The 25303-nt window shown below is 36.6% G+C and overlaps 1 protein-coding gene across 2 annotated transcripts in view; it reads right to left on the bottom strand.

Moving 5' to 3' along the window:
* ATL1 (atlastin GTPase 1) overlaps positions 1-25303 on the bottom strand; it is a 64988-nt gene that overhangs the window by 16355 nt on the left and 23330 nt on the right. For both annotated transcript variants that reach the window (XM_045798795.2, XM_045798806.2), the window contains exons 2-6: positions 16652-16899; positions 14572-14706; positions 14021-14125; positions 11601-11651; positions 9018-9074 (exon numbers count right to left, since the gene is read on the bottom strand). In XM_045798795.2, the coding sequence (XP_045654751.1) occupies positions 9018-9074; positions 11601-11651; positions 14021-14125; positions 14572-14706; positions 16652-16899 (596 nt within the window). The remainder of the gene's footprint in view (positions 1-9017; positions 9075-11600; positions 11652-14020; positions 14126-14571; positions 14707-16651; positions 16900-25303) is intronic.

Below are 25303 nucleotides of genomic sequence, written 5' to 3'. Positions count from 1 at the left end.
TTTCTATTTGAAAGTCAGTTTTCTTGAATATAAAATCCCTGACTCACATTTCCTCTCCTGAAACCAGGCACACTTCTTGGTTTGCATTATGGATTTTTAAATTTAATTTAATTTTTATTTATTGTGTGTGTATGTGGGGGGGGGAAGGAGATTCTTGTGGAGAGGAGAGTTTAAAAGTATCACCAGGACACCTGGCTGGCTCAGCTGGTACAGCATCTGTCTCCTGATCTTTGGGGGCTGTGAGTTTGAGCCCCACTTGGGGTGTAGACATTACTTAAAAATGAAATCTTAAAAAAAAATAAAATAAAATATCCCTATCTACTATCTTAAACAGTCCACTGTCTTTAACAGATTTTTTGTCAAAATGAAATACAATAATTTGTATTCAGAACATTTCTACCTAAAATATATTTTTTTTAAACAGAGGTTAGCTAGGAAGCAATTTTTGCAAAATAAAGGTTCATGAACCGGGATAAATGAAACCAGGTATGTGGATTTGTCTATATTTTGCTTTTTTCTTGGGGAATTTTAGTTTCATTTTTTGGTCTTTTTCACTGGGCATCTTCCTAAGTCGATATACTAAGGACCATGTGTAGCACTGGATCAAATATGAAGTCTTATTTTCTGAAACCAGTTATCTATATTCTATGTTCTCTCTCTCCATCTCTCTACAGTGTCAGATTCCCAAGTTCCCTGCCGAATGTGCCCACCCAGAGGGGTGCTGCTAAACTGGCTCTCCCAGAACCGATTTCAAGCTACTAGCAATTTACTGGTTGACTTATGTAATTCCTGACCATGCACTGATTAGTTCTCATGCACTGGTATAAGCCAGCTGTAGCACTGGCCCCATCCCCTCCCAAGATAATTTGTCTGCTTTATATTTAAAACGTATGGAATTCTATGAATCTCAGTCCTTATGTCGAAGTCACCGGTTTTTCCACAACTGTGAATCTTGATTTGTTCATACATACGGGCAGAGATAAAAATCAAAAATATAAATTATCCTAATTTGCTCAGATAAAAATATTTTGAGCCATAAATACTTTTTAATGAATTAATTCCAGTCAGCAAACGGGGCAAATGGTGGGGCCTATGCTGTGCCTATCCTGCCAATGATCACATATATTTTTTTAATCATCAAAAACATAACTTTCGTTAACTTCCCTTTCGGGGCTATATCCTTCAGGAAATTATTCAAAAGCAGTGTTGGAGCACTACTATGAATGATAGTGAAAAACTGAGAAAAAATCCAAATGTTCGACAACAGGAGAATGGCTACTCAAATTATGGCATATTGATACGATAACATATTAACAGCTATTAGTATTATAAACAGATGGAACAAAATACATGTGTTGATGATGGCAGAATAAAAGCTTACATGGAATAACGCTATTAGCAATATAATGCTAAATTTATGAGCACATCCATTACAAGTATGTGAAAGAAACTCCCAAACTCCCAGGAACAGAGTAACTGCTCTAGAGCCTTGTACCAGAAATACCTGAACTGGTCTTTAACCACTTCATCAATCAATTTCAGTTCTAATTTCAGTTTCGGGTAACAACAAAACGCAGTTTAGAACTTGTTTTAACCCTATCCAAGTACAAACTCACTTCAATCGACAGCCACTGAATGTCAGCCAGTGACAGCCTCATACTTTCAAAGTCAGTTAAGTAGTGGAAGACTCACTCCAGAAAATTCACTAAGGCTGATGTCAACCCTTTCTCACCTCTATAGCCAACAAAAACCAAAAACTGTTGTTGCATTCAACAACGACAACAAAACCTGTAAAACAGACATCAACCCGTTCTTGCCTCTGTAAACCACATAACTTCAGAACAAATTCCCAAACCCTAAATGTAATTGTTAGTTTGCTTTGCTCAGTGAGACTAGGCCTCACCAGCATCTCTCTTTTATATAATAAAGCAATAAATTCAGCTCTGGTTTTTGTATCAGATTTTGAGTGATGGTCTCATCCTTTGACAGTTCTGGAAGTCCCTCACTTGGCAGCAGTCTCTATGACTCTCGGGCTAACAGGTGACTTCTCCTTGTCCCTTGTTCCAAAATTCCATTTGTCCTTCAAATTTACTTCCAGGTGAATGTGTCTCAACAATTATCTGATTTAAGTTCTGATTTGCTTCATTGAGCTCTTGTCACTGATTCATTTATCCTAGGATTTTTGTTATAAAGACCCAATAGGTCTTCATATAAGGTCATCAGTTCTAAGTCTTTGTATAGGGCAGTTCAACCTTTAGTTTTGGAAAGTACTCATTTATGATAAATAATTAGACCAAATTTTTGTATAAGGTTATTAGAACTTTTGGCTTGGAGGTATACCGTTCAGTAAATATTTTTACTATTAACCTCTTTATGCTTTTGCTGCTTGCTTTGCCTTCTTTTGCTTGACAATTCATACAAAGTCTGGTCTCATGTATTTTGCTTTGTCTTGAATTGTCCTGTGTCACTGAATGCATAGGGAAGTGGTCTAAAAGGAACAGATAGGGGCATAAACTTAGTAAGTCTCCAAACCAATCAAGATGCCCCAAAGACTAATGATTGGAGGTCTGTTAAATTGGCAACAAATTTACACAAAAGTAATTAATCAAACTTAGCCTTGGGAGCCCTACAAAACTTTTAAGGGGACACTCGATCTTGTCAATTTGTCAGTCACTGTGCTTAGTCCATAACCCAGGATCAATGACTATCAGATTATTGATTGTACAGCACTGTCCTGACCTCTGCTTGCTTGAGGAACCAAGCTGCTTTTCAGAGCACACACATTTGACCAACTTGTTACAGGCTTGTATATTATCAAAGCTGGACCCTCCTCCTGGAAAAATGTCTGCTTTCTGTTTGTGTTGCACTATAATCCTAATTATTGCACTTAGAAGAATGAATGACTTTCAAAAAATTCAGAATAACAGTGGTCATTACGGTGATCGTTGTACATGTCAATATCAATAACTAATGCAGTTAAGGGGAGCTCTATAAAAATTAAGAGATAAAATATCAAACACTCATTAGTTAGCCTCTTTAATTAGTCAACTAGTGAACTCAAAACAAAATGCTGAATCCAAGACAGCGTCTCTCAATTTGACTCTCTTACCTTCTGAAACTTACCCTCCTTGCATCTTTCAGCTTTATCTTCTCCACTCACTTCACCCCTTCAATCCCTTCTGCTCCTTCCCCTGACCTCCTAAATGATTTCTGCAGGAATTTTTGCAGAAACGGACTAGCCATGTTGCCCCAAACAACACCAAATTGCTAGACCAAATGGCTCTACAGAAGCTGAATTCAAACCCTGGTGTAGAGTTGAGTTTCAAGGAATTTCTTTAACCCAAGAAGACAGATATTTGCTGCATAATTCAGGATTTTGTTAGATACTTACAGACCTGAACTATCAGTCCTGTTCCAACTAGTTCACTTAATTGTTAGTCCCTCAGGTGGGAAAAAAAATGTTTAAAAGCAGTAGGGTAAAAAAAGACCAGGAGAACATTTAAACAACCGAGCTCTTCAAAATAATAATAATAATAATAATAATAATAATAATAATAATAATAAAAAAAAAATAAAACATTTCAATAGACTTTAGAGGGCAATAAAAATAGACAAAACACCAGGTAAGTCCATTTCAGAAGACTTTCTCTCAGAGATTAATCGGTCAAAGATTCAAAGTTGTAAACAAAATAAAGATCAATCATAGGAAATGTTATAAATAGAGTTCAGGAAATTTTCAAACAATCTTCTGGGTATCTAAATAGCTAAAGTAAAGGGAACCTTGTCTTTTCTTTTTTAAATGGGCTCAAACATAGAATATAGGAATCAGAAGAAAAAAACTTGAATGAAAAATCGTCAATTTAAAAATCTCCAATATATAGCTGATTTTTCAGAGAGGCTTGAATAGTTAACAAAGTAGAAATCAAATCAAATTTGTGGCCCTCCAGATAAAAATAAGACCAAAATATCCTCTATTTTCTAGGAATTGGGAACCTATCCATAGCGACACCTATAGATACGACAAGAAAAAAATCCACTTGAAGAACCAATGTCCTTTACTGGCTAAAAATACCTACAGTGCGTACGACTCTAAAGAGACTGAAGGGATGCCTGGCTGGCTCGGCTGGTTAAGCATCTGCCTTCGTCTTGGGTCATGATCCCAGGGTGTTGGAATCAAGTCCCGCATGGGGCTCCTTGCTTGGCAGGGAGTCTGCTTCTTCCCCTGCCTGCTGCTCCCCCTGCTTGTGCTCTCTTTCTCTCTCAGACAAATAAATAAAATAAAAATCTTAAAAAAAAAGAGAGAGAGAGACTGAAGAATCTCTGTGCAAAAATCACCAACGACATAAGCAGAAAAGTTGGAGAAGAATCTATAAGAGTCCAGATTACTACCTTCCAAATTACAGAAATCTTTCTTTTTACATATATAAAAAAATTAGGCCAGAGCAGGTATTAAGTCACAACATGCACACATCAGTGACTCGTTGTCTTTTACGGCCCATCCCCCGAGCCAGTAGCCAAGGCTTATCCTCTTGCCTCAGAGCAGTCCGGCCTTGTCTGACTCTTGAGGCACCTTCCGACTGTGTACTAGGATCACCTTTACCTCTGATGGTACCATATACACTCACTATTGCTAACTGAAAACATCTAACATTTTTCTGTTAGTCTTAACTAACGAAATATGTTATTTTATTCTTGGGTTCTACTTCCTAAGTGTGCTAAAATGGGGCTCACAAGGAGCAGTTGTTAAAGTTTGAGGAATTTCAGAAAAAGACAATTATCATACGGTTTCACTCATTTATGGAACATAAGAAATAGGAAGATTGGTAGGAGAAGGAAGGGAAGAATGAAGGGGGGGTAAACAGAAGGGGGAATGAACCACGAGAGACTATGGACTCTGAGAAACAAACTGAGGGCCTCAGAGGGGAGGGGGGTGGGGGATTGGGATAGGCTGGTGATGGGTAGTAAGGAGGGCACATATTGCATGGTGCACTGGGTGTTATATGCAAGTAATGAATCATGGAACATTGCATCAAAAACTAGGGATGTACTGTATGGTGACTAACATAATATAATAAAAAAGTATTATAAAAAAATAAAGTTTGAGGAACTTCACAAGTCAGTTGACATCATATTGGCAGCCTGAAATCAGCCATGGTGAAGGTATTTATACCTCAGAAATCAGCAAATGCTTTCAATGAGAACCCCCTCCTCTTTCCTCGCCAGCCAGTTAGAAACATTTATCAGCACACCACTGGCTAAACTTTACATTTCAATATTGCTTTTAAACTGAACTCACTTCCCTTTTAGTTCTCTTCTTAAAAACAGTTTTAAAATACGACAGATATTTTGTTTGCTTGATATAAATTGGCTTTTGATAAGAATCAAATTAATCTGTTAATTCAGCTATTCACCTCATTGGCACCTCACTTTTCCTGCCTGTAATAGATCTTGTTCATTATTTACAATGTCACTGTTTCAGAGGTAAGAATTCTTCTATTTTAAATTTGTTAAATTTAGGGGCGCCTAGGTGGCACAGCGGTTAAGCGTCTGCCTTCGGCTCAGGGTGTGATCCCAGGGTCCTGGGATCGAGCCCCGCATCAGGCTCTTCTGCTGGGAGCCTGCTTCTTCCTCTCCCACTCCCCCTGCTTGTGCTCCCTCTCTCTGGCTGTCTCTCTGTCAAATAAATAAATAAAATATTAAAAAAAATAAATTTGTTAAATTTAGTTTTGAGTACAAATTATTTTTTAAATTTCATTACCTGTCATCTTACTCTCTCAAGCAATGTTTAAAATTTCTCCACACTTTTATCCAAATAAATAAAGCTGCTCTGAGATAGAGGAAGAGGTTAGAAGTGATGAACTCTAAAAACAGCTCTATGAATTAACTGAATGTGAATTATTTTGTAGGCAGTAAGCTCATTAACATTGGCCTTAACGATGTTTTTTAAAAATGTGAATTATTTGCTGATATCTTGAACATTCTGAGATCTGAATACATTAGCATATTACCTTTTAATTTCATGATGTGTAGTATTTTTTGTTTTGAATTTGGTTGCTTACATTTTAAACATTATTAAATATCTTTGGAAGCCACTTTTGCTTCTTAATGACATTCTCATTTCAATTTCAGATACTTTGATTTACAAGTGCCAACTTGTTTAGGAGTCATTGTTGACTCATTCAGTCAAAACTTTTTTTCACTGACATTTCAAAATGCCACCAGTTTGCCAGCAAGTGATAATTTCTTGAAGTTTTTTTTCTATTGTTTGGTCTCTATTCATTATTATTATTATTATTTAACCAAAAACACTACCTCTCCCTGTGTCTCCCTCACTCTCTCTTTCTTTCTTCTATCTATCTATCTATCTATCTATCTATCTATCTATCTATCTATCTAATCAGAGCACGGGTTAGTCTCTCTTCATTTTAATGTATCTGGCAAAGTGTAAGAAGCAGTAACATTTGTTGGTAAGACTTAAAAATCCTTTCCAGAATTTACAATGGAGTTCCCAGTCAATGCCAATGGATCTGGAGAGTAACAACTTTCAGAGAAGAGAAAAATCAAAGCTAATAGCCCGATTACTATATAATACTTCAACTATCACCCTGACAAATTATTATATTTTAAAGGTAACAATCTAGGGGCGGCTGGGTGGCTCAGTCAGTTAAGCATCTGACTTCTGCTCAGGTCATGATCTCAGGGTCCTGAGACTGAGCCCTGCATCGGGCTCCCTGCTCAGGAGAGCCTGCTTCTCTCTCTCCCTCTGCTGCTCCCCTTGCTTGTGCTCTCTCTGTCAAATAAATAAAACCTTCAAAAATAAATAAACAAAGGTAACAGAATCTAATAGGTATCATAATCCAAAGAGAAGACTGTAAGCAGGGACCGGTTTTATTCTACCTGGACTCCTCTCCCTACCCCCTTCCCTAGACCATCATCCCTCCAAGCAAAGGCCCCTTTCTTGCTTCATATTTTTCCCAGATCCCCACTCCCATTCAACTGTCTACTCCGAATCACACTTACTCTAACGTGTATTATTTTTGTGTATGTAGAGCATTTTAAGTAATCATAAACAGTACTGTGTTATAAATCTCAAACTTTTTTCCTAATTAATTTGGTATGAATTTTAACACTCTATTCATGCTACTCCATAGACTACAGGTTCATTGCCTTTGGATGTTGCAAAATATTCCAGAATGTGCTTCTCACCATATTTCTGTACCCGTCCTTGTAGGGATGGACACCTATGCGGCCTTCCACTGCCGCTACTACCACTCTACCCATGCTACCGTGAGCACCTTATACACGTCCCCTGCTTCACAGAGTCGCTGCTCCAACGCACTTTGACCAGCAGGGCCTGAGTGCTCCCCTTTACTCAAATCCTATCATTTGGTATTATCCCCATGTTCAACTGTTTGCCTATGAGTGTAAAATGGTATCTTGTTGTTTTAATTTTTATCTGATTATCAATGAGACTTGACATCCTTTCAAAAATGTATTAGCCATTCAGGTTTCCTTTCTGTGAACTGTCTATATGTCCTTTGCCTATTTTCTCTTTACTCAGTTTAACATTTTTGAATGGTTTTGTTTTGTTTTTAAGACTTTATTTTCCTAGTACAGTTTTAGGTTTACCATAAAAGTGAAAGGAAGGTACAGATATCTGCCATATACCACCTGCCCCTACATATGCATAGCCTCCCCCATTCTCAACATCACTTACCAGAATGGTTATAAGACACGGCAAAAGCTAGATGAGTACCAGAGACAGGATACTGGGCGGGGGCAAGTTTTTTGGAGGTGGATTCTTTCTTTCTTTCTCTTTCTCTTTCCTTTCCTTTCATTTCCTTCCCTTCCCTTTCTTTCTCTCTCTCTTTTTCTTTTCTCTTCTTTCTCTTTCTCTTCTTTCTCTTTCTCTTTCTCACTCTGTTTCTCTCTTCCTAAGTTTTATTTAGTCTAAGACTTAGCTTGAGCCCCTCTGATAAGCCTAGGCTGAAGCTGGCATGCTTTAGGTGAGCAGTCGTTGGTGGTTAAATCTGCACCTCTTCCAGGTTTTCAAGGCTCTTTGACTTAATTATAATCTCCTGGCTCTTGATATATAAAGAGGGCTGGGGCAGCGGGAGCATTAATGGGCCAAATAATCTGCTTATACCACTCAATACAAGCTCAGATATTGCCCTGACATCACCCTGCTGTTCCAAGCAGAGGCTGAGCTGGTTGCTAGTCTGATACCTGGTGCAACGAAGCAAGTGATGGCCCACACAGGTCAAGGTGTAAGAAAGAGAAAAGTGGGCACCTGGCTGGCTCAGTTGGAGGGGCATGCGGTTCTTTTGGGGTCGTGGGTTTGAGTCCCACATGCGGTGTAGAGATTACTTAGACATAACTTGAAAGAAAGAAAGAAAGAAAGAAAGAAAGAAAGAAAGAAAGAAAGAAAGAAAGAAAGAAAGAAAGAAAGAAAGAGAAAGAAAAGAAAGAAGAAAGAAAGAGAGAAAGAAAGAAAGAAGAAAGAAAGAGGGAGGGGGAGGGAGGCAGGGAGGAAAGAAGGAAGGAAAAAAGGGAAAAAGCACCTCCAAAAAACTTGCCCCCACCCAATATCCTGTCTCTGATTCTCATTTAGCTTTTATTGTGTCTTGTAACCCCTTCTATTTTCCCAGGAATTTTGTTTGTTTTTAACTTTTATGTTTAACAAATTCATCACTTTTTTTTTTTTTTTTTTTTTTTTTTTTTTTTTTTTAGTTTTTGTAAGATCTCTAGGGTTGGATTTGGGGGAGAAAAGATGATAGCCTTGTAGGAACCAAAAAATCTTAATTCATCTTTTCATTTTCCCATTTAAAAAACAGTTAAATTTTTATTTCCCTATTTTAATCTCTTACTTGCATCAAATAGCGCTAGCAAAGTTATCAAAGTACTTCTTGAAAGAAATAAAAAGGAAGAAATATGACCCTCTCAATTAATCAATATACCTGGTTATACTCTTCAGAAAAATTTAATAAGAATTTACCATCATTTTACCCTCCACTTACCTGGAATGGTTTCAGGAATATTTCCTCCATCGCCAGTCTGCCATACTCGGTGAAGAGCTAGACAGAAAATCACACACACCACAGAGAAAACTTCAGTATCAGCAAAGTTCTACTTCTGTGCTCTCTTCCATTCTTTGTTTTCCTCGCTAAGACATAATACTGTATTATTAAGGTTACAATAATCATTTTAAGGAACTAAGAATTAGATAAAGCAGAACTACAGTAATTTTTAATTTATTTTTAAATTTAAATTCAATTAATTGACATGTAATGTATTATTGGTTTCAGAGTGATTCATCAGTCTTATATAAAACCCAGTGCTCATTACATCACACTGGGTTATGTCCATGACCCAGTCACCCCATCCCTCCAGCCCCTCCCCTCCAGCAGAACTACAGTAATTTTTAAATAAAAAATTAAGGACATAAAGTACATGTTAAAAATAAAGTTTCCACTTCAGGCTAATACCTTTATATCAAGAATGTAGGACAGTTCTTTTGTAGGGAAGATGGGGGAAAAAGTAACATGGTAAATAACCTTTCAAAGCAGAACTCGCACAGATCAGACCAGAGAGCCATAAACTATGTTGGCCGTATTTACAAAAGTTGTTGCCTGAGGAAATTTAATGGCACAATGGACTGAATTACTACAAAGGCATAAAGGCATTTGGCTTAAAAATATAATCAGATATACCACCTTCTCTTGTTTCTAATTGCTCCCAGTTGAGAGGTACCGTATCAATTTTTGTGTAGACAGAAATGTAAGGTTTTAGAGAACAAAGACCTGAGGGGGGGACTGTGATTAGGCCTCTGACGAGTGTTTCATCCAGCCCAGCCCAGGGGGTTTCCCCAGCTGTACGGAAGTAATGCCACTTCTTCTACAAGACTAACAAGCCAGTGAGGCTTCTCAGAGCTGGGACGAACTGACACAGAGGATTCCCGCCCCTGCCCCTCGAGGATAGCTCCCACAGCACCACCCTGCCTCTCCTGCAGAAGGATCTAGGAAGCCAAGGGTAATTACTAAGCATCTGATTAGAGTGATTCAGTGAAAGTCTGCAATACCATGTCTAAAAGGCAGCTGGTCCAGGGGTGAGACACTTACATTAGAATCATCTACTAACATAATTGGAAGTCACAATCTTTTCTGAGGAGGCTGAGGTGTTGTCGTTTACAGGAAAAATGTTAAATGGTCTCAGAAAAAGATTACTTACTCAATATCAAAGTCCAAAATTAGCCTTCTTAAGAAATCCCTAAGCTGGTATTGAACAGTGCCATACCATTAGCTTGGAGAACAGTTGGCTAGGTTATGACACAGGCCTGAAGAAGTAAATCGTACTTATTACAAGAAACAATTATTCAGCGTATTGCCTATTTGTCCTAAATGCAGTGTGAGGTACTAGAAATATATTTGGGAATAAAGCCGGATGTGAACTCCAAATGTTATTTCCAACATCACAGGTTACCCTGCTTTATTAGCCTTTGTTGTCTGTTAAATTTGTACATGGCTCTTATTGCCAAGATAGATTGTCTATTTAGAGCAAAATTTTCTATAAAATATGCAGAGGGAAATTATCAGAGAAACAATACATTTTGCTATGTAACAAAATAACATGCATTGAAAGATAGCAGAGTGTTACAGAGATGGGAACTTTCTTAAGGAAACCTCTAATCTCATCTTTTACATATTTGAGATTTAAATGCTGCTTGGAAAGTGGAAGGAGCACTGAGCCCAGGAGATACCCAGATTTCTAGTCCCACTAGAAATACCACTAATTAGCCACATGAGTTTAGGCAAGTCATTTACTACTTTCAGCCAAATTTACCTCATCTGTAAAATATGAAGGATAAATTAGGTGTCACTCTTTCAGATCTAAAAGAGAATTTTACGAATTATCATCAGGTAGTCCCTCATAGTTTTTAGGTATAAAGTAGTCCATAGGAAAAAAGTCTGGCATACAACTGATATCATACTAATAATTATTAAATCTCTGACCGTAAGACTTCAACTTCAGGTTTTTTTCTCTGCATTTTTGCTGTAACAATACTCTGAGGGCAGCATATAGAACAGAAAGGTTTTCAAAACATATTATTCAAGCACAGCTGACATACGATGTTATAGTTTCAGGTGTGCACCATGCGATTTGGTAATTCTACGCATTATGTGTGTTCACCTTCAGTGTGCCCACCACCTGTCACCACACAACATCACAGTGTTAATGACTGTATCCCCATGGTGTACTTCTCACCTCTGTGAGTTATTTATTTTATGACTGGATCAAATTCACATTTTGGGTCATTTTTAAACCAGAGATTCTTTTCTCTCATCTGCCATATATATTCACATATATAGGGCCAATTGCAAGTAGCTTTAGAGTAACAAAGAAATTTGAAAACTGAATTAGAAAGAACGTAACTATACAGGGCTGAAACAAGAAACCTGGAAATAGGACAACCTCTATTTGATTATGTTTCTAAATCTTTCTGAATTAAGTTTTCCAAGTAGAGGAAGGCCCAACAAAATCTATACATCCTCAAAAGATGACCAGATATGTAAAAAAAAAAAAAAAAGTATACACATTGTTACCTGGAGGTGCTGAAGGTCATCCTCCTGGACGTTCTGGGATAAGTTATATACCTTGATTAAGAAGTAAAGATAAAATGAGAAAATAATTAACATCCTCCGAAGCACTTAGTCATTTTTTACTTTTATAAATATCAATGTTCACAAAATCAAACTCTCTTAAGTGTATTCTTATATAATGGTATTTATAAGACCTTGAGAGAGTAATAAAGAAGGCTTGAAAGACAACAGACAACGTACAATGATCATAAAATTGTTCCAGAAATACCACAGCCACTTGTCCTGGAGACAGAATATTAAAATTATTTATGAACCTAACTAAACAATTAGTCACTAAAATAATCATTCTTACAAGCATACCAAAATAATAGCAATCCCGATCTAAATAACCCATCCATAAAATTTTGTCTTGAAAACTTATGTTCACCTTTTCATAATTGATTAATTTAGTTAAGCCTATAGACAGTTCTACCACATTGAAGTTAGGTTCCAAATATCAGGCTCATATCTCTACACATATGCATTCCTGCTTCATGAACAGATCACAGCACTAAGATGACATTCTCTTTTATTTTGAGGGGTAACTTCAAAAAAAAGGATGTTTATATGTTTATATATTGACACAAACAACATACTTTGTGTTCTTATTTAAATAACAGATTTTTTCTCAGATAATAAAAAGTCATTACTAGGGACTTAGATTTTTCAGTGAAAATATTCAATCTTTTCAGGTAAAATATAAATAAAAAATATTAAAAAGGCAAAGTCAATCCTGTTTTAATTGGCTTGTTTATACCGCTGATTATGAACAACGCTTTCTCTGCTCACTTATAATTCCAGCCTTAACTTATTTACCCCGACCACTTTGCCTTCCCTACCTCTTAAACTATCTTACCTCTTTTTAACCATCTGTTTCTTGCTCTTTCTTATGAATAGAAAATATCTAAACACTGTTTTAAAATCTCTCATGCTATATGTTCTATGGCTATAGTAAAACTCTCCAAGGACTTTCAGGACCATTTGTAAAGCCTACAATAACTTCAAAAACAATACTTGAAAAAAGACAAAGAAAGAAAAAAGGAAGGGAAGATACAAAAAAAATTTTAAAGATTTTATTTATTTATTTAGAGAGCACAGAAGCAGGGGGATGGGCAGAGGAAGAGGGAGAGAGAGAATCCCAAGCAGACCCCACACTAAGCATAGAGCCCAATGTGGGGCTTGATCCCAGGACCCTGAGATCATGACCTGAGCCAAAATCAAGAGCGGGAGGCTCAACCAATGGAGCCACCCAGGTGCCACAAAGATAAAAATTTTTGTAAGACATTTACTTATCTAAATGTATATTAAATGTTTTAAAAAGTTGGGAAAGCATCTTAAAAAACAAAAAACAAAAAACCCCGCCTGGGTGCCTCAGTTAGTTAAGCATCTGCCTCTTGATTCTGGCTCAGGTCATGATCTCAGATTGTGAGATTGAGCCCCGCATGCGGAACCTGCTTGGGATTCTCTCTCCCTCTTCCCCTGTCCCTCCCCTCCGAGACAACCCCCCACATCACACACGTGCTCTCTCTCCTTCTAAAAAAAAAAAGAAGCTGGGAAAGCATATGTTTTCATACTTAGAAATGTTTCTACTGGCTATGGAAAAAAAAATCTCATTTGGGGCGGCTGGGTGGCGCAGTCATTGAGCGTCTGCCTTCGGCTCAGGGCGTGATCCCAGAGTTCTGGGATCGAGCCCCACATCAGACTCCTCCTCTGGGAGCCTGCTTCTTCCTCTCTCACTTCCTCTGCTTGCGTTCCCTCTCGCTGGCTGTTTCTCTCTGTCAAATTAATAAATAAAATCTTAAAAAAAAACTCATTTATAAATCTTGTTTCCATAAATGTAACTTATAATAGGTAGTTTTAATGTATCTATTTGCATACGTCATAAGACTTAATAATATTGAGTGATTGTAGGCTTTAAACAGAAAAAAATTATCAATAAGATAATACAAATTTTTCTTTTTTTTTTTAAAGATTTTATTTATTTATTTGACAGAGATAGAGACAGCCAGCCAGAGAGGGAACACAAGCAGGGGGAGTGGGAGAGGAAGAAGCAGGCTCATAGCGGAGGAGCCTGATGTGGGGCTCGATCCCAGAACGCCGGGATCACGCCCTGAGCAGAAGGCAGACGCTTAACCGCTGTGCCACCCAGGCGCCCCAATACAAATTTTTCTGACCATAGAGTTTGAAAACTGAACAGAAATTAGATGACAGTAACCAAAACAATTCTACTTTTATAGAAATCACAATAACTTGTATGATAATTGAGCCAAATAATATATTTACCATTTCTGTTGTTTGTCTTAACTACCACATGTATGTAGGAACACATATGTTCATAAGTTTTAAAGAAACAGCCATCAAAATGGATTCATTTTATTCCATACCTGTATTGAGCTGATCATTGTGCTAAGCGCAAATACTGTGGCCGAATCTCTCAGAGTTGACTGACTATCAAAGGTTCCCTGAGTATCCATCAATAGCACTGCAACCTACAGGCAAGTAGAGCACAGCATTGATATTTTATAGGACAGGTGCAGTATTAGGGTTACTACAAATTTAACACCATAAGAACTAAAGCAAACAATTATCAATGAATACTTAATAAGTAATTTTTTATATATGCCATGAATGCCACAGAAACTAAAAATATTAATTAGCTGATACTATAATGATTAATTTTCATTGGTATTCCAACATAACAGAAACGATACTGAAACAAAATATAGATGTTAGCTTGCTGAACTGCTGTCCTATTGTCCCTATGATTTTTCCACCTTGATCAACAGAAAGGGAAACAGGAACACGCAACCCACTTCCCTTTTAATTTTCATGTCAAATTGCCGAACCTAGTTTTCAGAAGGTCATTTTGAGGATCTTGAAAAGTGGTAACTCTTGCAAGTGAGACTCAGTTTTCTTTACGAAGTTTGCATCATACCTTCTTGCCATCAGGTTTATTGATAAGGAAGACTTCACTCCATATTTGGATTCCTGTGGTCTCTCTTTCAGACCCACCTCTCCATGAAAAACCAGTCAATGGTTCATTGTAATCTCCAACCCAGTCGACTGATTCCTATAAATTAAGAAAGTCTGTGATATGGAACGGGATATGTGGTGTAGTTTTTCCCACACATCAATTCCGGTTTGTAGCTCTCTCCAACTATAGTCAAAAGGAAACAACATAGTCACATCTACTGCATTGATACGATTACTTTATTTATCTAGAATATTATTACAGAGGAGCCGTATCTGCTACATTTTATTCTAGGTCCTGGGAATACATAGATATCATTCCAGACCAGAGAAAGCTTACAACCTAATTTTAAAAAAGACAGACATGTTAACAAACTCTTATGTTGCCATGTATATTAGGCATAAATAGAAGCACAGGAAAAGAAATAACTAACTCTCGGTCAGGTAAGACTTAACAGGAGAGGTGGTGTTTGTGCTAAAATTTGAAGGATGTTTGGGAATTTTCCAGGAGAGCAAATTTGGGGAGAGCATTCTAGAAGCAAAGAAATAAAGATAGGAGAAAGGATATTATGTCAGGATATACACAATAATGATACATACAAACACTTCGGTATTGGGGGAGGAGGGAGTGAACAGCAAGAGGAGAGGCACCTAATAGTGTTGCAGAAAAACAAAAACATAAGCAATCTGTTACACTTTAATCTGGCAAGTGCTATTTAACACAAGCAACATGACAAATGTTATTGAGCATTTAATTTTAATGTTTATTTCACAGTTTAAACTATGAATATGCCTAAAACTGTATAATCCCAAAGAATGGAAACTAATTTTGTTCACTTAATTTTCCCACCCATGTTAAGTAGCATACTAATGTCGAAGAGTTCTGTTTGGTTTCAAAGCCTGAAGTATTTTGGTAGTTCTATTCTTGATTTGCTTGAACTGAAGCTAGAGATAGAAGATATTAAAGTGAACTTCACGAAACTACTCAAAAATACCCTAACTATAAAAGATCAATCCCAAATGAATAATTATGGTATAAGTAAATAACACAAAGTTGCTGTGGGTAGTGTGTCCCTTCTGCCTCCACAGCCATATGTGCAAGAGAATTGCTATGGGGAAAAGGGTAGAAAATAATATATAGGTATGCTCTCCATTCCCAACCTTATGTTCCTGGACTCTGTTATCCTTCTGCTTTTGGTTTATCCTAGGTCCCTTAAAGTTTCATTTCTGAGCCACATTGTCGTCTCAAATGTTATGACACTGTTGATTGCCTCTGGGGGTGGGGTAAGATGAGAATCAAGCGGGAAAAGAGAAGAGAGAACTTTCTGGGGTAACAGCAAGATATACTTGATAGAACTTGTGGCCATGCAGGCATAAGCATTTTCAAAAAATAATCATAATAAGCAAATGTACACCTAAGATTTATGCATGTAACTGTAATGTAGATTTTACAACAAAAGAAAACAACTGAAATATATGATAACGATACAGATTAAAATATTTATGAAGAAGTGTGCCAATGTCAGCAGTTTACTTTGAAATGGATAAAAAAATCAGAAGCGGTGATGGGTGTAAGGAGGGAAGAAGAACTGGAGACACATGTGATAACACAAGAATATTAATGTTCATGGTAAAATCTAGGTAGTTCACACTGAGGTCTTCACTGTAAAATTCTTTTTAACTTTGCTGCATGCTTGAAATTTGTCATAATAAATGTTGGGGAGAAAATAATTATCATAAAAAAGTTATGATAAAAGTTATGTGACACATTTTAAACACTCTAACATGTAAAGTTTATGATCATATCACTATGCTGTGTCTCTTTCTAAAAGAATAAAAAAATAAGCTATATTCTAAGGGAAATGTGGCAAAGTGGCCTCAGAGAAAAGTGGCCAATGGAGTTTGGTACCCAAAGCACTGCAGGTGGAATGGTTCTACCGCAGCATATAGGATAATGCAAGTGGAAATACTGAACACTACTAAATACAAACACAACGGGACAAGAGCACAGAAACAAGAAAACATTTTAAAGCAATCTTACGCACCTGGTTGTACATGTATCTCAACATAAAGTCCATCAGGAATGATTTTCCTTTTCTAAAGGCTCCAGCCACAGATACGGCAACAACCTCCTTGTCCCTGACAGCCTCTGAGAGAAGGATCCGATTCAGTGCCGTTTCATCTAACTCAAACGAATGGTCATCTTTGACGATGAGGACTTGGACTGGTCCTGCCTTTTTCACCGGCTCCTCCTCTTCTGAGCTCCATTCGTATGTCTTTTCTGAAAACCCACCTGTTGAATAAAATAGCAATTTATTCAGTTAATCATCTCAAAATACCAAGAAATGTACAGGTACCTCTCAATTCTCAAATATCTGAAACAGGGGCACAATGGAATTAGAAATGCTCGTTTTAATGACATATATTAATGTCATTAAATGTCTCAGAAAGACTTATGTCTCAGAAAGACATATCTCATCTTTCTGATTATGTGACCAAATCAAAGAGAATTTTATTCTCAAGAAAGCTCCAAGTCAGGGCAGAGATCTGTTTGCAGAGTGAGAAAGAAAATCAAAGCAAAGGGTTCTACTTTTGGAGCATAGGAATAAAATGACTTTAGTTCATACTTTCTTCATCCCCTAAAAATAAGTTTAGTTATTCACATAAAGGATCCTTGCAAAGTTTTTTAAAACTGAACACACATAGGAGGAAATAAATACAGAGAATCGGAATCACATATTTTTGAAATTGGAATAAATTTCTACAGCACCTAGTTCAGCTTCCTTCATTACATGCATGCCATCTACAAATTCCTAGGTTCTTAAATGTCTAAAATTATACCTCATAGCAATGGAATTTACAGATAATTAAATTGGATAGGGCCAGATTACAGACATCCTTCAAATCCATAGCAAAGAGCTCTAGATATAATTCAATTTTAAAAAAGTTATTTGGTGTGAAGATCTTATACAAAAGCTGTGTGACCCTGGGAAATTACTAAATCTCTCAACTCTTCATCTGTAAAATGTAAACTACTAATAGTACCTATTAATTGGGTTGTTATAAAGATTAAGGGAGCTACTATATGTAAAGTGCTGAGATCAGTGCTTGGCACATAGTAATCTCATAAAGGTTAGCTATCATCACCACCATCACCATCACTGCCTTGGGATTATAGACTGAACTAAGTATTCCTAGAAGAACTTTCTGCCTATTTTCCAGAAATTTGTGTGTGTGTATGTATACATATGTATGTAAAAAATTATCATATATATGATAAATGGTTAATATCCAAAATATATTAAGAACTGATACAACTAAATAGCAAAAAAAAAAACAACAAACAAAAAAACAAAACCCTCAAACAATCCAATTTAAAAATGGGCAGAGGATCTGAATAGACCTTTTTCTACAGAAGACATGCAAATGGCCAACAGACACATGAAAAGGAGCTCAATATCATTAATCATCAAAAAATGCAAATCAAAACCAAATAGATATCACCTCATACCTATTAGAATGGCCATTATCAAAAAGAGAAGAAACAAGTCCTGGTTAGGACATAGAGAAAAAGGAATCCTTGTGCACTGCTGGTGAAAACATAAATTGGTGAAACCACTGTGGAAAACAGTATGGAAAAAATTAAAAATAAAATTACTATGTGATCCAGCAATTCCACTTCTAGGTATTCATCTGAAGAAAATGAAATGAGTAACTCAAAAAGATATATGCACCCCTATGTTCATTATAGCATTATTTATAATAGTCAAGATATGGAAACAACCTAAGAACAACCTAGGTGTCCACTGATGAATGAAGGGATAAAGAAATTAGTGTGTGTGTGTGTGTGTGTGTGTATACACACATATATGCACACACACACACACACATATATGCATACACACACACATATATGCGATGGACTATTACTCAGCCATAAAAAATAATGAAATCTTGCCATTTGTGATAACATAGATGGACCTCAAGTGCATTGTGCAGGACAGAGAAAGACAAATACCGTACGGTCTCTTATATGTGGAATTTAAAAAACAAAAACAGGGGCGCCTGGGCGCTCGGTCATTAAGCATCTGCCTTCGGCTCAGGGCATGATCCCAGAGTCCTGGGATCGAGCCCCACATTGGGCTCACTGCTCCACTGGAAGCCTACTTCTTCCTCTCCCGCTCCCCCCGCTTGTGTTCCCTCTCTCACTGGCTGTCTCTTTCTCTGTCAAATAAATAAAATCTTAAAAAATAAAATAAAAATAAAAACAAAAAATAAAACAAGCTTATAGGTACAGAGAACAGCTGCTGGTTACCAGAATTGGGGGGGTGAGGGTGGGAGAAATAGGTGAAGAGGATCAAAAGATAAAAATAAAAACATAGACAAAGAAATCTTGTTCTCTTGTTAAGTCATTTTGAAACTCTGATGCTTAGTTTCTTCTTATGTAAGATGGAAAGAAGTTTTCCATTTAATTTTCAGAAATGTCAGTTTTGACAGAGGTCAACTTTTAGAATTAATCCTTAATATATAAGAGTTTTAGAACCCTGGGGGCGCCTGGGTGGCACAACGGTTAAGCGTCTGCCTTCGGCTCAGGGCGTGATCCCGGCGTTATGGGATCGAGCCCCACATCAGGCTCCTCCGCTATGAGCCTGCTTCTTCCTCTCCCACTCCCCCTGCTTGTGTTCCCTCTCTCGCTGGCTGTCTCTATCTCTGTCGAATAAATAAATAAAATCTTTAAAAAAAAAAAGGGTTTTAGAACCCTGGACCATGGCATTTGTAGTATATTACAAAATAACTTCAATGTGTCAAGGGACCTGTTCTTGTATCTACTGCCTTTGTAATGTAACTTTGTAATGTCCTCCCGCTTTGACTCTGGGGTCAGCCACGTGAGCTGCTTTAGCAGACATGACACAGCAGAGGCTTCTTAGAAAAGTCCTTGTGTTTTTCCATTTTGCTTTTTCACTTCTGCCATTCACCATGTCAATATTCTCAAAGTAGTCTGCTGCAGGATGAGAGACACTTGGAACAAAGGCAAACAGCATAGTCCCAACCAAGCCCTACAGCAAGCCAACCCCAAGCCATGTGAGGGAGCTCAGCCAAGACCAATAGTTGCCTGACAACTATTTCAACATGTATGATCAATAAATGCTTATTGTTCTATGCCCTTGAGGTTTTGTGGTTATTATGCAGCAAAACAGGCAATAAACTACTGGTACAGCCTACAAACCCTTCCTTTAAAAGGGCAGTACAGTGTAGTGGTTTAAAACGCTGGCTCTGGAACCAGACTACTGAGATTTGAATAAAGGTTTCCCCATTTCTTAGTAATCTTCAGCAAGTTGCTTAACCTCTCTGTGTCTACCTCATAACGTTGCTGTGAATTAATATATTCAAGTAACACACTTAGAACAGCTGCTGGTACGTTGTAAATGCTTTTAGTATTATTATAGATTTAGGAAACAAAAGCCAAAGATGTAACCAACCTTGCCCAAGAAAAGGATTTGGATTTTCTGTATCAGGCAATCTACCATGGATGCTTTCTTGTGTTACTATTTATTTCCTTTTACTACTCCAGCAAGGTATTTATTATTATCTGTATTTTTGACACATGAGGAAATTAAGAATTGGGTTAAGTAACTTTTCCAAGAGCATGCCCACTAGTAAGCGTTAGATCCGAGTTCACATAGTTAGTAACTGCCAACTTGAGATTAGATCCCAAGTATCTAAACTTTCATCCCAGGCCTTTCTACTATGACATTCTGTTTCTTTAGGGAAATCAGATAACTCTTAGACACCACATGAATGGGCTCATTTGCTTTGTATCAAAAGAACAGAAGGTCAAAACATACACCAATTAATTCTTCAGATCAGATATATGACCTAGCCTCAAATCAACCCTTAATAGTATTAATTTTGAACAAACTGGGCTCTTAAATAACCTTTCATTTAAATCTTTGAAAATATATTTAAATAGACATCCTCCATTATGTCTGCAGGCATACCTTGGAGATATTGCAGATTCAATTCCAGACCACCACAATAAAGCAAGTCATAGGAGTTTTTCGGTTTCCCAGTGCCTATAAAAGTTATATTTATATGACACTGTAGTCTATTAAGTGTGCAATAGCATTGTGTCTTAAAAAACCCAAAATATGTACCTTAATTTAAAACTACTTTATTGCTAAAAAAAAAAAATGGTAATTATCATCTGAGCTTTCGGAAAGTTGTCATCTTTTTACTGGAGGGTCTGGCCTTGGTGCTGATGGCTGCTGACTGATCAGGGTGCCTAGTGCTGAAGTCTGGGGTGACTGTGGCAATTTCCTAAAATAAGACAACAATGAAATTTGCTGCATTGATTGACTCTTTCTTTTGTGAAGAGTTTCTCTGTAGCATGCTTGCTGTTTGACAGCATTTTACCCACATAGAACTTCTCTCGAAATTAGAGTCCGTTCTTTCAAACCCTCCTGCTTCTTTATCAACTAAGTTTATGTCATATTCTAAATCCTCTGCTGTCATTTGCAGTCTTCACAGCATCTTCACCAGGGGTTGATTCCACCTTAAGAAACCACTTTCTCTCCTCATGTATCAGAAGCGACCCCTCACACATTCAAGTTTTATCCTGAGGGTTCTGCAACTCAGTCCTATCTTCAGGCCCCGCTTCTAATTCTAGTTCTCCCGCGGTTTCCACCACATCTGCAGTTACTTCCTCTATTGCAGTCTTGAACCCCTCACAGTCATCGAACTCAAAAGTCTGAAATAGTGCAACAATTACTACAATGGGACACAGACACAAAGTGAGCGAATGCTGTTGGAAAAACGATGTGTACAGGCTTGCTTAATGCAGTGTCGCCACAAACCTTCAATTTGTTAAAAATGCAATATCTGTGAAGCTCAATAAAACAGAGTGCAACAAAATGAGGAATGCCTGTACTTAATAAGAAGTTTTATAACTAGAGAAAAACAGGCAATCATATCTCCTGGCATAATTTTTAACGAGACTTCTGATTACATTTACATATGTATATATAATTGTACCACATTGATAATTATCTATCTATATTGCTGTTCATCTTTAAGAAAGTACTACTGAAATACTGCAAATCTAACATCTAATTTCAGTTTTTCACTAGTGGAGACAGACATACAGCGATACTTTCTGAACCTAGTACAAAGCATCTGGAAACAAGAGGACCATTGCCTGTAGCCATGAATCAGAGCTGTTCTCTCAGCAAAGTTAAGAAAAATTGATTTTATATCCAAAGAATGACACCTTCCATATTGCCTTATCTCAATGCTGGAGTCAGAGTCTTTGTTTAAATCCCAGTTTCACACCTTACACATATACAAAGTTGTGGAAATTATCTAACCACCCAATGGCTATCATCTATCTGAAAAATGAGATTAAGAATGATACCTATATCAGAGAGGCCTTTGTGACACTTAAGTAATGTTCATTAAATGAAAACCAAAGAGCTAGACAATTAGTACATGCTTAATAATGACCTAACACTAATAGTATTACTAATAATACTATTATTAATAATGATTTCTATTAATACTATCATTCATTATCTATTCATATTTGATTCCAGTACTACCCGCCAACCTAATTTCAGCCTCAGCACAAATGGCCTTTTGTTGAAGATGGCAAATATTCATTTTCTTTGACAAAGCTCTTTGCCTATCATGTAGTTAGGATCTGATTACACAATTGATGTGACTCAGGAACCCAGGCTAAACAATATTTTGGACAGAAAAACATCTTCAGAGCTGAAAACTATATCACAACTTTCTACAGACTGAAATAATTCTCAAAGATTGCTTGCATCAAAATACATATATGTAACAGGTGCTTTCAATAGAATTTCTGGGCTGTAATGTTTTCAAATATTCAACATTTCAGCATGATGCAATTTTGTTAAGTGGTTGTACCAATGTTTCACTCCCTACCCACTCCTCTCAATTTCTTAGACATCCTATTGATCCACATCCTTTCCAACACTTGGTTTTGTCTGACTTCTTAATTTTTGTCACTTGCACAGGTGTAAAATAAGTAAGTGATATGTCATCACGGTCTTGCTATGCATCTCTAAATGCCAATGAGGTAAACACGCCTTTTGCTCATTTTCTACTAGGTGTGTCTTTTTTTCACTGATTTGCAGTGGTTCCTTATGTATTTTGACTGCTTGTCCTTTGTTAGTTATATGCATGGCAAAAATCTCCTAGTTTAGAGATTACCTGTTCATTTTCCTTAAGCTCTTATTAATGAAAAGTCATTCTTAATTTTAATATAATAGATTTTATTAATAATTTATTTTATGATTAGTACTTAATATATCATGTTTAAGAAATTATTCCTTATACAAGATGTGAATACATTCATATACATTCCTCTAGTTTCTAAGTTTTGCTTTTGATACTTAAGTTCTTAACCCACAAGAAGTCGCTACTTGTGTAAGATGTGAGATCGAAATCCAATTTGACTTTATATGAGTAACAAAGTTTTCAGAACTCTATCAAAACCTCCTTTCCTCAAGTAGTCTGCCATTTGATTTTTATCATAAATAAGAGTTATACACATGCATACATATTTATGCACAAATATACATACATACATATATTTATACACATATACACACACATATAATGACTTTGTTTCTGATCTCTCGATTCTGATCCATTCAATAATTCATCTACATCAGCACCAACAGTATACTATCTTAATCAAAACAATTTTTTTCTGTAAGATTTTATTTATTTATTTTAGAGAGAGAGAGAGCAGGGAGCAGGGAGGGACAGAGGAAGAGGGGAGAAGAGTCTCCAGCAGACTCCGTGTTGAGTGCGGAGCCCAACACGGAGCTTGATCTCACAACCCTGAGATCACAACCCTGAGATCACCACCTGAGATCACAACTTGAGCTGAAACCAAGAATCAGATGCTTAACCGACTGTGCCACCCAGGTGCTCCTCAAACAGCTTTATAAAAAGTCATTATATATAGTATGATTATATTCCTCTAATTATTATCAGTCTTGGCTATTTTGACCCTTTCCGTACAAATATTGGAATCAATATGCTAGTTGAATTTTTTTAAGTTATATTAAATTTATGGATCATTTTGGAAGGGATCAATTTTATTATATTGTCTTCCAACCCATAAACATGAGAAATCTCTTTTAATCTGCTTCAATAAAGTTTTTATAATTTGGGGTGCTGGAGAAAGTAGGTTTGTTACATTCATTCCTAGGTACATTAGATTTTATTGCTAATTATAACTGGTTTCATTGCTGTTTTTAATTATGTTTTATAGCTGTTGCTTGGGTAAAGAAATGTAACTGACTTTAATAGATTAGCCTCATGTTGAAACATTTGTTAAACTACTCCTCTCTATAAATTCTGAGTAGATACTTTTGGGTTTCATTAATGTAGAAACAAATAATTTTTACAAATAGTGAAGTTCTATTTCTATCTTTTTAATCCTTATGTATTTCTTTTCCTTTTCTTGTATCATTGGACATTGAATACAATGTTGAATAGCAGAGGTAATACTAGACACAACTTATGATTTTAGTGAACATAACTTCCTCATTTTAATGGGACTACTTCCAATATTTGAGTTCATATTTGCTATAGTTTGGTCTGGTTTGTTAGATAACTTTACTTTATTAAGGAACTTCTCTACTGGTTTACTATGAGTTTTCAAAAATCATAAATGGAAAATGAATTTTATCAAATGTCTTTTCTGCATCTGTTGACATGATCACCTAGTTTACACCTCTACTCTGTTAACGTAAGTAATACATCTTTACATTTTTGTACAAACCTGATATTTTCAGGGTACAATATCTTATTTATATACTATTGACTCAGTTTGCTAAAGTCTTGTTTAGGAATTGTTCATCTATATTCACCAATGAATTGAGTCTATCATTTTCCTTTCTCATTTTGTCTTTGGCTAGTTTATTTTTATTTTATTTATTTATTTTTGTTTGTTTATTTATTTGACAGAGAGAGAGACAGCCAGCGAGAGAGGGAACACAAGCAGGGGGAGGGGGAGAGGAAGAAGCAGGATCCCAGCAGAGCAGGGAGCCCGATGCGGGGCTTGATCCCAGGACCCTGCGATCAGGCCCTGGGCCAAAGGCAGACGCTTAAGAGCTGAGCCACTCAGGCACCCCTCTTTGGCTAGTTTAATATTCAGTTATATTAGCTTTATAAAAGGAATTAGCAAATGCTTCCCTTTCTATCTTCAAAAAGAGTTTGTAATAAAAAATTACGGTGAACAGTTCTTTGAAATTTTGATATATCTTGACTATAAAACCATCTGGGCCTGCTGTTTTCTTTGTGAGATGATTTTTAACTATTACCTCAATTTCATTAATAGTTATGATGCAATAGCTACATTAGTACTAATAAAGTTTTGTATTTCTTTTTCAGAAATTTTTTTGTACATTTTATCTTTCTAGGAATTTTTCTCCATTGTCTAAAATCTCAGACAAAAAGTCAGTAAAGATGTAGAACATTTAAACAGTATCAATAGCCAACCTGACCAAGTTGACATCTAATAATTGCAAAACCATATATTCAAAGTTCATATGGGATATTCACCAAATAGACCATGTACTGGTTCATATATCAGATCTCAGCACATTTCAAATTTTTAAAATACTGCAAAAAAAATGTTCTCTGATAATAGATAAATT

The sequence above is a fragment of the Ursus americanus genome, chromosome 35 (assembly GCF_024610735.1).
Source record: "Ursus americanus isolate L20-20 chromosome 35, mUrsAme1.1.p, whole genome shotgun sequence".
Classification (NCBI taxonomy): Eukaryota; Metazoa; Chordata; class Mammalia; order Carnivora; family Ursidae; genus Ursus; species Ursus americanus.
Note: the sequence above shows the minus strand (reverse complement) of the source record. Positions and strands in the feature narration are given on the sequence as shown.